Genomic DNA, 12776 nt, shown 5'->3' on the forward strand with positions numbered 1-12776 from the left:
AGAGGGGGATGCAGCTCTACAGTTGGCCAAATACACACACCCACACTTTCCTGCCCTGGTGCTAACCCACTCCATGCCAGTTACCAACAGTACAACTTCTGGCTCATGTGCTTTCAGAAACTGTTGAGTTACATGCACACACACATTTTGCTACACCCGCAATAACACCTGCTAAATGTGTATGTGATCAATAAGATTTGATTTGACACACACACACACACACGAATGATAGAGGGATAAAGAGGAATGAAGGAGGAACAGAGGAAGAGAAAGGATGGAGGAGTGACTTTTCACAATCTCTTCACTGTCTATTATGCCAACATGGTACTTAGAGAGAGAGGAGGGAGAGCGAGGACAGAGGAGAGAGTAGGGGTGAGAGGCAGAGGGTATAAGGAGAGAGAGAGGAGGGAGAGCGAGGACAGAGGAGAGAGTAGGGGGTGAGAGGCAGAGGGTATAAGGAGAGAGAGAGGAGGGAGAGCGAGGACAGAGGAGAGAGTAGGGGGTGAGAGGCAGAGGGTATAAGGAGAGAGAGAGGAGGGAGAGCGAGGACAGAGGAGAGAGTAGGGGGTGAGAGGCAGAGGGTATAAGGAGAGAGAGAGGAGGGAGAGCGAGGACAGAGGAGAGAGTAGGGGGTGAGAGGCAGAGGGTATAAGGAGAGAGAGAGGAGGGAGAGCGAGGACAGAGGAGAGAGGGTATTTTCACAATCTCTTCACTGTCTATTATGCCAACATGGTACTTAGAGAGAGAGGAGGGAGAGCGAGGACAGAGGAGAGAGTAGGGGTGAGAGGCAGAGGGTATAAGGAGAGAGAGAGGAGGGAGAGCGAGGACAGAGGAGAGAGTAGGGGGTGAGAGGCAGAGGGTATAAGGAGAGAGAGAGGAGGGAGAGCGAGGACAGAGGAGAGAGTAGGGGGTGAGAGGCAGAGGGTATAAGGAGAGAGAGAGGAGGGAGAGCGAGGACAGAGGAGAGAGTAGGGGGTGAGAGGCAGAGGGTATAAGGAGAGAGAGAGGAGGGAGAGCGAGGACAGAGGAGAGAGTAGGGGGTGAGAGGCAGAGGGTATAAGGAGAGAGAGAGGAGGGAGAGCGAGGACAGAGGAGAGAGTAGGGGGTGAGAGGCAGAGGGTAGAAGGAGAGAGAGAGAGGAGGGAGAGCGAGGACAGAGGAGAAAGTAGGGGGTGAGAGGCAGAGGGTAGAAGGAGAGAGAGAGAGGAGGGAGAGCGAGGACAGAGGAGAGAGTAGGGGGTGAGAGGCAGAGGGTATAAGGAGAGAGAGGAGATGGAGAGAACACTAGAGAAAGAGAGAGGGATGTAAAACATTTTACAAGCAGTAAAGGGGAAAGTGCAGGAGAGAAGATCAATAGCAGAGTATTCTAGAGTATTATGGACATAGGCCTGTAGCCACAACACTGGCCTACAGTTTCCCTTGGTGCCTGCATATGCCCTAAACCCATCACTGTGTGTGTGTGTGTGTGTGTGTGTGTACCTGCAGCCCAGTGTCGTCTGTAGCAGGGTGGTGATTCCCACACAGAAGAAGATAGTTCCTATGAGCTGACTGGTAGCCCACTGGTCAAACCCTACACACATGGCTTCAGCTAGCAGGAATGGCACCGCAATGGTACCACTGAAACATGTCAGGTAGTGCTAGAGTGAGAGAAGAGAGGGTTAAATTGTGAAAGTGTGTGTGTGTGCACGTGCAACAACTTTCATAAGAGTATGTTTCATAAGCATCAGTGTGAAGGGGAGGGGCTTAGTTACATCAGAAGTGGGGAGACTGTGTTACATCATATGGGTTATAGAAGGGGAAATAGGAGGACACTTGAATAAGCAGTGAGATGGCATTTTTTGATCTGGGCATGGCTGCATCTGAACATTGTCTGAAGTGGCTTCCACTTCTTGTCTCCTCTTGTTCATCTGCACTGGTAACAAAGGACAGGTTAAAGCAATAGGGAGGATCCCGATCAGGCATTGCCTTTCACCTCTCCAAGTATTTCACATCAGTGCAGATAAAGGAGAGGAGACAAGGAGAGGAAGCCATGTTATTCAGTTGCAGCCTAGGTAATAGAATATCTCTGAGGACACAAGGCAGTTGTCATTATTTGCATATTACATAGAGAGTCAACATGGCATTATTTGCATATTACACATATAATCAGACAGTCAACTGCATAAAAACCAGTGGCGACACGTCATTCAGGGCAGGTGGGGCAAGCAATAGGCTAACTAAATTCATGGTTAATCTCAGTGTCTTTGTGGTCCAGTGTGTACAGCTGCTGACAATGGCACACATACGCCAGAGTAGGCATGGATTCGAATCCGGCCCACTACTGCCCTTGATATATTTTGAGGAACTAGTAGTACTCTTACTCAAGCAATTTCTGAAGGAAGTAACTTACTTTTTACTCCATTATATTTGACCAAATCACTTTGTTACATAGATTTATATTATTATATAATAATAACCAAATGTAGCGAATTAAATTAAATGTACATTGAATCAAACTATTGGTTCCCTTTTACATGTATGAACACTTCATAACCCCTTGACCAAGGAAATGTATTCAAAATAGCTTGTCATCAAAACTCTTAAATCCATTGACTCTCAAAAGTCGTCCGTCAAACGCAGTTCAATCTCGACCACAGCTCTTCATATTTTTGTTCTTGGGTTCTTATCCAGATGCGAGGTAAATTGCACTTTAATTACCTTCTGCGTTTGCAATATTATATATTTCTGGAGTAAGATAAGTATTTCTAAGATATAATTCTGCTGCTGAAATTGAGTTGAGGACAAGTGCAAATGAAATGCCTAGGTAGCTAACTAGCTAGTTTTGGCTAACCCAGAATTTGACAGAAAAAGATGTCTGTTTTAAGCTCCTCATACGATCTTCGTTTCCCAACTAGTCACTTTGTTATTGGCAAAAAGAGTGAATAGAGTAATCAGATGTGTGTGGCAATAGCTAACTAGCTATCACATTAGGTTGAAACTAGATACGCTGTCTAAGCTAGCTAACTGTAGTGTCAACCATGTAACTAGCTGACGTTAGCTAGATCAACTGCAGCATCCTCCCATGCATTGCTCTCTCTCTCTCTCTCTCTCTCTCTCTCTCTGTCTAAATGTCATTCAGTTTTTGTGACAGGGCCTATAAGCACCTCTGTAATACAGTCAGTGTATCATCTCAGTAAGCTTTTTGTGCCAGACTAGAAATCACTTTTTTTTGTGTGTGTCTTTATTTACAGCTTGTAGCGGCACAACCGAGGGTGAGGAGAATGGGCCAGCTAAGAAAAGAACATGCTCTTCAAAGTGGAAAGGATGTTCAGAAGAGAAGGAGGGAGTGTCAATCCGGTTCTCTAGAAGAGATACAGTTAATCAAAAATTGACTTTTCGAAGCAGGTTAGGAGAATTAACGTAGAAGGTTAGAGTAGATTAAGGTTAGGAAAAGGGTTAGGATTAGCTAAAATCTATAATTTTTTTACGTAAATTTAAATCCATGGTGAAATGTGTCTGATTTGCATACTAGTAACATGATTGATAGTGACATTTCAGGACTGATTGTTTGACTGTTGTAACACTAACCTGTTCATTCTGAGTGAAAAATTAAACATCACACTTGCTGTAAATATTTTTAGTATGCATTTACCATCACATACACTTGAAATTATATTGTGAAATAAAAGTTCATTAATGGTATTGAAATTGTAAAATAGTTCCAATGTCTCTTCATTAATGGTATTGAAATTGTAAAATAGTTCCAATGTCTCGAGTACCATATAGCTTTATGAAATTGTGCACATTGAAAGATATTAAGTCAACATTGAAACTGTACAGCCTACGGACTTTGTTTAATGTCAGTTTTCATTGGAGAGTATCTGTGCTGGGGGACATCTGCAAGATGATGCTGTCAGGCTTTAATAATAAATAAATTGCACTAAGTTGTTATCCTTTTGTTTCGCTTTCACAGTTTACCAACAGGTGTAAAAAATTACCAAACAAAATTTGTAACTAGTACTTAAGTAGTTTTCTGACCAGATACTATTTTTACTCTTACTTCAGTAGTTTCTTAAGGCTGAAATTAGCGGTACTTTTACTTAAGTACTCTACCCACCTCTGCAAATTATACATAGCCTAACTATAAAAGATGGGCGAGCATCCACACTGGAGGAAAGTTCATCGTTCTACAGTACTGTAGGCCTACATCTGTCAATTCTCAATTTAGCCAGGGAAACACAAACAGTAGATTATCTGTGACTGAATAAGCTAATGGGTAGCCTATAGGAATATAATAAAATAACAAGGGGCTTATTGCAACCATCGATGGCACTAAATTATTGCCAACTGAGGTCTCGTTAAACCATCAATATGCGCTAAATTCACCCACACAGCTGATCTCAATTGCAAGCATTATTGGTCACCTCTATTACCTTAGTCAGAGATCTGTAGATAATGACAAGATGCTCATGTCTTTGCCCAATGGGGGTCGTCCCAAAGGCAGGCAACAAGCTTAGATCTGCATATTAAGCCCATAGAAACGCATTGGGCTTATTTTGCCGAGAGTGAGCCTTCTCACTTTGCCTCTTCCTCTCTGCCTTTAGGCCTGCTTGCAGCCAAAGTCTTTAAAGATATGTTCGCCCTCTGGTTGGCATTGTCATCGAAACAATTTGGTCCATTTTTAACAGACTAAGGGCAATTGATCTATTTTACAAGCATTCTGTACAATAGAAATAAAGCCTTTCCTCGTTTAGACACTTGTATATCATAGCCTAGTAGAGACCAATAACTACAATGCGTTATTAAGCTATGTAAAATGACGGTTGTTGATGTGTATGGCTGCATCTCAGATACATTCTTGCACATTTAAGTGTTGCAGTAATACAACCTAAGCCTATAGCATGAGCGAGCGAGAACATTATTTTAAGATAGCGAGCCCTGATCCCAATGACTCGACTGCCCTCGAATGGAGAGAAAGAGAACTGCTAATTTTTTAGCCAATCACAAGACTCATTTTAATTTCCTGAACCTTCAGGAAAATTCTCTGCAACAAAAGACTGATCAAGTTAAGATCAGACATCTGTAAGACGTTTTTCTACAGACCCAGAGTCAAATGAACTTGTGGATACCATGTTTGTCTCTGCGTGTAGTAGCAGTGCTAGAGGCTTCACTAAAGACCCGGATTCGATCTCAGGCTATATCACAACCGGCAGTGATCGGGAGTCCCATAAGGAGGTGCACAATTGGCCCAGCATAGGCCGGGTTAGGGGAGGGTTTGGCCGAGGTAGGCCGTCATTGTAAATAAGAATGTGTTCTTAACTGACTAGTTGGAGGTAGTTAGAGATAGCTTCGCGAGCCAATGCTAATTAGCGCAAGGACTGGAAGTCTACAGGTACGCTATGTAGACTTCCTGTCATTGCCCGAATACTAGCTCGCATTGGCTCGCGAAACTACCTCTAACTTCCTTCATACTGTACACCGAGACATACAAATGGTATCAACAAGTTCATCTGACATTCAAAAACGGCTTCATTGCCAGAATCTCACAATACCCCTTTAAAAAGGTAACCCAGAGGAACCAAGGGGGATGTGTTTGTGTGTGTGTGTGTGTGTGCTTGCATGCGTCTCACCTGTAAGCCCAGGAATATACACAGGTACCAGGGAGGAGTGTCTTCAATGGTGTAGATCATGTCCATTCTCCTGGCGTCCATACTGTCTGCACTGTCCAAAGTCTCCGACATGGAACTCTACACACAAACAAAATGGTGAGAACTATAGATGTACAACCTCAAAAACACCACAGGCTATATGGTCTCTGGAGTAAAGGGTTAAGACTAAGTGTTTGTCTAAGTGTAGTTTAGTGTTACAGGTAGCAATCTCTTTGTAAGTGTGTGTGCCCGAGGGAGGTAAAACCTGAACCCAACCACTCTAGGGGCTGTCATTAAAGCATTAGTTACTGACAAGAGTCACATTTGGTAGGATGAATTATAGGCCCAAATGGCCTATTCCCTATTTAGTTCACTACTTTCGACCAGGGCCCATAGTCACAGGCTGATGAGGTCACAGCCACATGTCCAGACAGAGACAGAGGGGGAGGAGTGGGGAGCGGGGAATTCAGAATGAAAGAGAGAAACTAAAAGATTCAGCAAGAGAGTTTCGTAATGAAGAAAGACTAGGGAGGGAAGGATTTAGAAACGTAGAGGGAGAGAGAGAATAAGAAAGAGAGATTCAAACAGACACCGATGAGAAATTCTTCCTGCTTCTGTGACCTCTCTCTCTCAGTCTCTTGTCTTGTTCTCACGCGAGGGGAAAAGTGCAGAGTCACAGTGACAGGGAGAGGAGGGGATGATCAAAAGAGCAAGCTAGGGGAGAGAGGGGGAGGAAGGTAAGGATAAACAGAGGATGTAGGGCGATTAGTGAGATGAGAAGGGAGAGTTAGGAGTTTGAAGTGTGCGTGCGCCTTGTACTTTCTCTCCTCCCTGGTTCTCTTCAGTGTAGACGGCCATCAGCTCAGTGTCTTCAGTGTCCTGCTCTCCAGCGGCCTGTCCCACTCCGTTAACCACCACCTACAGTACAGCACAGACAGATACATGGCAATACTCTATCCATCTACAGGACAGTACATACACAAACAATGTCATTATCACTGTCTTACTCCCAAAAACATGTATTTCAGACCCTTCAACAGCAGGTTTACAACATGTCAATGAAGGAGGAGCGGTAGAGATCGTATCATGCAGAACATATAATAATGCATGTTTACAACACATATAATAGAAAGTGCTATGGTAGGTTTGTTGCATTCCAAACTTTTGAATTAAGTGTTATGCTCATACACTGTGCATTTGCAGTGATACCGTCTGTTTTGGCAGAGCAAAAACGCCCCCTTAAGTGTTTTGCAAACAGTTCACACACACACACACACACACACACACACACACTTTATTTTTTTATTTAACCAAGGAAGGGTTAAAAGTAACACAACTAACACACTTGCGTACGCACAAGTGTGTGTGTGTGGATCTGCAAGTGAGAGTACATTTCAAGGAAAGCAAAGCAAGGACATTGATAATGCTTGGGTAAGGTTAACAAAACTATTGGACCTAACACACAAGGACAGCCTCAGTGTTGCTTTGGGGGCCTTTGCAGCTCAGCTTAATAAAAAGGAACCAGGGGAAAAGAGGGCCATAAGTAAATTAGTTCCTTCATTAGTACATGCACTGGTCTATTCTTCACACTGACAGACACACATATGCTCTAAGGATCCAGGGTGTGTGTTGTATCCTGTTTGATGGTTGTGTTCTCTGTCTGTGACTTGGTTAGCAAATTATAGATGAAAGTCACGAACACACACACTTTGAGGATGCGTCTTTGCATCTCGTCTGTCAGGCATGAAAAATAACAAATGACTTTCGTTCTGACTCAAATGTCATCGGCATTAAACTGTGTGTGTGTGTGTGTGTGTGTGTGAGAGAGAGAGATAGAGAACCTTGCCTGGGGACACATTATATTTGATCCTACTGCCCATTTTTCACTAGCTTGTAAAGATCACTTCTGGCAGAGCAGACAACAGATGAGAGACCTTAGAATGAACTGAATATTAGGTTCTAGACAATGGATCCTAAATGAAAGATTATACATTACACGGTCTGTTTTTGTTTGGTTTTTCTGTCTGTCTGTCATTTGTATTAATGGACATTAACTAATGTCCCAGAACATCACAAAACTAGTAACCTTGGGGAAGGCATGCAGGGAGAGAGCTATGGAGGGGAGAGCGAGGTGAGGATTAAGAAGAAAAAAAATGACATAAGGGAGGGAGGTGGGACTATTGCTGTACAGGTCATTGAGAATAGCCACTGTGTCCCTTTGTCCACCTCTGTCCCATTCAGCCATTCAGTAACAGCAGAGAGGAGCATGTGAATTGGATACTTATAATAAAACAGTGCATTCAGACAGTATTCACACCCTTTGACTTTTCCCACATTTTGTTGTGTTACAGCCTGTTGTAAAATGGATTCAATTGAGATTTTGTGTCACTGACCGACACACAATACCCCATCATGTCAAAGTGGAATTGTGTTTTTAGAAATGTTAATAAACTAATTAAAAATGAAAAGCTGAAATGTCTTGAGTTAATAAACATTCAGCCCATTTGTTATGGCAAGCCAAAATAAGTTCAGGAGTAAAAATGTTGCTTAATAAGTCACATAATAAGTTGCATGGACTCTGTGTGGATAGTGTTTAACATGGTTTTTGAATGACTACCTCATTTCTGTACCCCACACATACAATTATCTGTAAAGTCCCTCAGTCGAGCAGTGAATTTCAAACACAGATTCAACCCCAAATCCAACACAACATCACTGAGTACCACTCTTCATATTTTCAAGCGTGGTGGTGGCTGCATCATGTTATAGGTATGCTTGTCATTGGCATGCACTAGGGAGTTCTTTTAGGATAAAAATAAACGGAGTAGACCTAAGCACAGGCAAAATCCCAGAGGAAAACCTGGTTCAGTCTGCTTTCCAATAGACACTGAGACAAATGCACCTTTCAGCAGGACAATAGCCTAAAATACAAGGCCAAATATACACTGGAGTTGCTTACCAAGATGACATTGAATGTTCCAGAGTTGCCTAGTTACAGTTTTGACTTAAATCTATGGCAAGACTTGAAAATGTCAGTCTAGTATTGATCAACAATAAACTTGACAGAGCTTGAAGAATTTTAAAAAGAATAATGTGCAAATACAGTGCATTGGGAAAGTATTCAGACCCCTTGACTTTTTCCACAATTTGTTACGTTACAGCCTTATTTTAAAATTGATAAATAAAACAAAATCCTCAATCTACACACAATACCCATATCGACAAAGCGAAAACATGTTTTAAATTTTTTGCATATTTATATAAAAAATAAATAAACAGAAATACCTTATTTACATAAGTATTCAGACCCTTTACTGTGAGACTCAAAATTGAGCTCAGGTGAATCTTGTTTCCATTGATCATCCTTGAGATGTTTCTACAACTTGGAGTCCACCTGTAGTAAATTCAATTTATTGGGCATGATTTGGTCCCACAGTTGACGTCCAAGCAAAAACCAAGCCATGAGATCGAAGGAATTGTCCGTAGAGCTCCAAGATAGGATTGTGTCGAGGCACAGATCTGGGGAAGGGTACGAAAGAATGTCTGCAGCATTGAAGGTCCCCAAGAACACAGTGGCTTGCATCATTCTTAAATGGACAAAGTTTAGAACCACCCAAGACTCTTCCTAGAGCTGGCTGCCCGACCAAACTGAGCAATCGGGGGAGAAGGGCACTGTCAGAGCTCCAGAGTTCCTCTGTGGAGATGGGAGAATCTTCCAGAAGGACAATCATCTCTGCAGCACTCCACCAATCAGAACCTTACGGTAGAGTGGCCAGACAAAAGCCAGTCATCAAGTAAAAGGCACATGACAGGCCACTTGTAGGCACCTAAAGGACTCTCAGACCATGAGAAACAAGATTCTCTGGTCTGATGAAACCAAGATTGAACTCTTTGGCCTGAATGCCAAGCGTCACGTCTGGAGGAAACCTGGCACCATCCCTACGGTAAAGCATGGTGGTGGCAGCATCATACTGTGGGGATTACTTCAGCGGCAGGGAGTGGGAGACCAGTCAGGATCGATTGAAAGATGAACAGAGCAAAGTACAGAGAGATCGTTGATGAAAACCTGCTCCAGAGCACTCAGGACCTCAGATTTGGGCAAAGGTGTACCTTCCAACAAGACAACGACACTAAGCACACACTGCCAAAGGTGCTTCAACAAGGCACTGAGTAAAGATTTTTTATTTGCATACATTTGCAAACATTTCTAAAAACCTGTTTTTGCTTTGTCGTTATAGCGTCTTTTGTGTAGATTGATTAGAAGAAGAAAAAGATTTCATCAATTTGAGAATAAGGCTGTAACGTAACAAAATGTGGGAAAAGTCTAGGGGTCTGAATACCTTCAGAATGCACTGTATTGTACAATCCAGGTGTGCAAACCTCTTCGAGACTTACCAAGAAAGACTCACAGCTGTAATTGCTGCCAAAGGTGATTCCAACATGTATTGACTCAAGTGTGTGAATATTCAATAAATTAGCAAATTTACATTTATAAAAACACGTTCTCTTCATGGGGTAGATGGGTGAGAATTATTATATTTTTTTTAAATACATTTTTAATTCAGACTGTAACACAAGAAAATGTGAATACGTTAAGGCACTATGGTTGTAAATCTCTGATGGAATCAAAAACAGAACAGGCTTTGTGTTGGGGTTTCTCAGTATCACATGCGTCCGTCCATCTGTTTGTGGCTCGGAAACCCTCGTTCTAGCTGACTTGTGTGACGCCCATGAGGGGACTGTGCTGCAGCCAAGAGGGAATGGCCAGAACAAAAAAAACTGTCACGACATGTGTGTTTGTGTGTGACCTTGAAGAGTGTTAAGTGATCCTAATGACAGGTCTGTGTGTATGGTGGCCTAACCCTGTCATTACAAATCAATCCTCTGTTAGTGTGTCAGCTTGATGACCCTTAACTGCCTAAATCCCCCTGTGCAAGCAGACACACACACAGATGCATGCATACAGACAGAAATACATACACACGCACACAAGTATACTGTACCGGAATGGGGTAGAAGTCTGCTCTGTGTTTGTTCTCCTCCTCATACTTCGCCCCTTCTCCCTCCATCGACTTAGAGGTGATATTCTTCCCCATGCCCATTCCTCGCTCCTCCTCTTCCCTCACTCTCCCCGTCGCTCTCTCCGGTAGAAACACTGCAGATTGCTCCTTCAGCTCCCTTACATGGTCCAGGACTGTGTCATCTACTGAGAGAGAGAGAGAAAGAGAGAGTGAGAGAGGGTGAGAAAGAGGGGAGGGAGAGAGATTGATTATTTACTATGAATTTCCTGAGTGTGGCCATGAGGCCATCTAGACTAGAGTAGTACAGAAGGCACTGTACTATGTAGAGTATTTTAGAACCTGGGCCCTTTGTCCACTGAATCAAAAGCTCCACGGGGGTCACTGAGGCTGTGGCTGGGGCTGGGAAGCAGGGTTGGACCTAAAGCTGAGTTTACAGAAAGACAGTGGTCTGGTCCTGGTTCCAGAGCCCAAGACTTGACCTGAGGCAACAGTATCTGCACAGTCACCTTCTCTTTACCCTAGACTGGATCATCAAAAGGTCAGAGGGAATCCAGGACTGTGGAAAGACCTGATACTGGGATGGGCCTGGAAGACCCAGAATGAGTTCAAAATGGCACCCTATTCCCTCTATAGTGGAATACTTTTGATCAGAGCTCTATAGGCCCTGGTCAAAAGTACTGCACTAAAAAGTGAATATGGTGCAATTCGGGACACAACCCAGATGTATGTACTCATACAGTACATGCTGTCGATTACAAACAGAGAAGGGGGTAGGGGACGAGGGAGGAGAGCAAGGATAAAGGATAAAGACGGCATTGGGAAGGATAAAGACAGGGCATTGAGAAGGGTAAAGACAGGGCATTGAGAAGGGTAAAGACAGGGCATTGAGAAGGGTAAAGACAGGGCATTGAGAAGGGTAAAGACAGGGCATTGAGAAGGGTAAAGACAGGGCATTGAGAAGGGTAAAGACAGGGCATTGAGAAGGGTAAAGACAGGGCATTGAGAAGGGTAAAGACAGGGCATTGAGAAGGGTAAAGACAGGGCATTGAGAAGGGTAAAGACAGGGCATTGAGAAGGGTAAAGACAGGGCATTGAGAAGGGTAAAGACAGGGCATTGAGAAGGGTAAAGACAGGGCATTGAGAAGGGTAAAGACAGGGCATTGAGAAGGGTAAAGACAGGGCATTGAGAAGGGTAAAGACAGGGCATTGGGGAGGGGCAGATAGGGTCAAAAGTAAAGCAGAGTAGACAGGGGAAATTACGGGGGAGAGTGAGGGATAGACAAAGGAGGAGAGAAAGAAGGTAGAGGGATAAAAGGTCAGAGATGGGAAGGAGGAGAAGGAAGCGTGAGGAGAGAGAAGGAGAGCAGGATAGAAGCAGGGAGTTAAGTTTGTTAGTCAGGAGGTGGTGTTATTTCTGGCGTCATGTCAACTCCACTCACCCCTCATGTCATCTTTCACTGTCTCACCCTCACCCACTGTCTCACCCTCACCCACTGTCTCACCCTCACCCACTGTCTCACCCTCACCCACTGTCTCACCCATTGTCTCACCCTCACCCACTGTCTCACCCCCACCCACTGTCTCACCCTCACCCACTGTCTCACCCTCACCCACTGTCTCGCCCACTGTCTCACCCTCACCCACTGTCTCACCCACTGTCTCACCCTCACCCACTGTCTCACCCCCATGAGACACAAGGCCTCAGACTAATACCTTTCCATCAACACCCTCACCCATCCCTCTGCTTTAAAAATGACAGACTAAGCCTCCTCTCCAGTCTCCAGAGCTTTTTAGTCCAGGAGTAGCTTTAATCTAGTTCCGGGAAACTAGCCCTGAGCTTCCTTCTGTCCTTAGCCTTTCCTTACCCTTATTCTACCTCCTCTGCACCAACCCTCTTCCCCCATCCTCCATTCTTCTACCTCCCCCTTCTCTCTTGTGTCTGCCAGCAGTGTTGACTGCGCCCCTCTTTTCCCCCTTGCCTTCTCATCCATCTTCAGGTTTTGGATTGGTCAATGTGTGAAGTACAGTGCCTTGCGAAAGTATTCGGCCCCCTTGAACTTTGCGACCTTTTGCCACATTTCAGGCTTCAAAGATAAAGATATAAAACTGTATTTTTTTGTGAAGAATC

At 43.9% G+C, this 12776-nt stretch overlaps 1 protein-coding gene across 3 annotated transcripts in view; it reads right to left on the minus strand.

Moving 5' to 3' along the window:
• LOC110525827 (solute carrier family 23 member 2) overlaps positions 1 to 12776 on the minus strand; it is a 76824-nt gene that overhangs the window by 20312 nt on the left and 43736 nt on the right. For 2 of the 3 annotated variants that reach the window (XM_021606271.2, XM_036979964.1), the window contains 4 exons: positions 10631 to 10833; positions 6447 to 6545; positions 5610 to 5726; positions 1480 to 1637 (listed from right to left, as the gene is read on the minus strand). In XM_021606271.2, the coding sequence (XP_021461946.1) occupies positions 1480 to 1637; positions 5610 to 5726; positions 6447 to 6545; positions 10631 to 10729 (473 nt within the window). In that variant the 5' untranslated portion in view covers positions 10730 to 10833. The remainder of the gene's footprint in view (positions 1 to 1479; positions 1638 to 5609; positions 5727 to 6446; positions 6546 to 10630; positions 10834 to 12776) is intronic. The other variant, XM_021606272.2, reaches the window with a different exon arrangement.

This window comes from Oncorhynchus mykiss, chromosome 6, assembly GCF_013265735.2.
Source record: "Oncorhynchus mykiss isolate Arlee chromosome 6, USDA_OmykA_1.1, whole genome shotgun sequence".
Taxonomy (NCBI): Eukaryota; Metazoa; Chordata; class Actinopteri; order Salmoniformes; family Salmonidae; genus Oncorhynchus; species Oncorhynchus mykiss.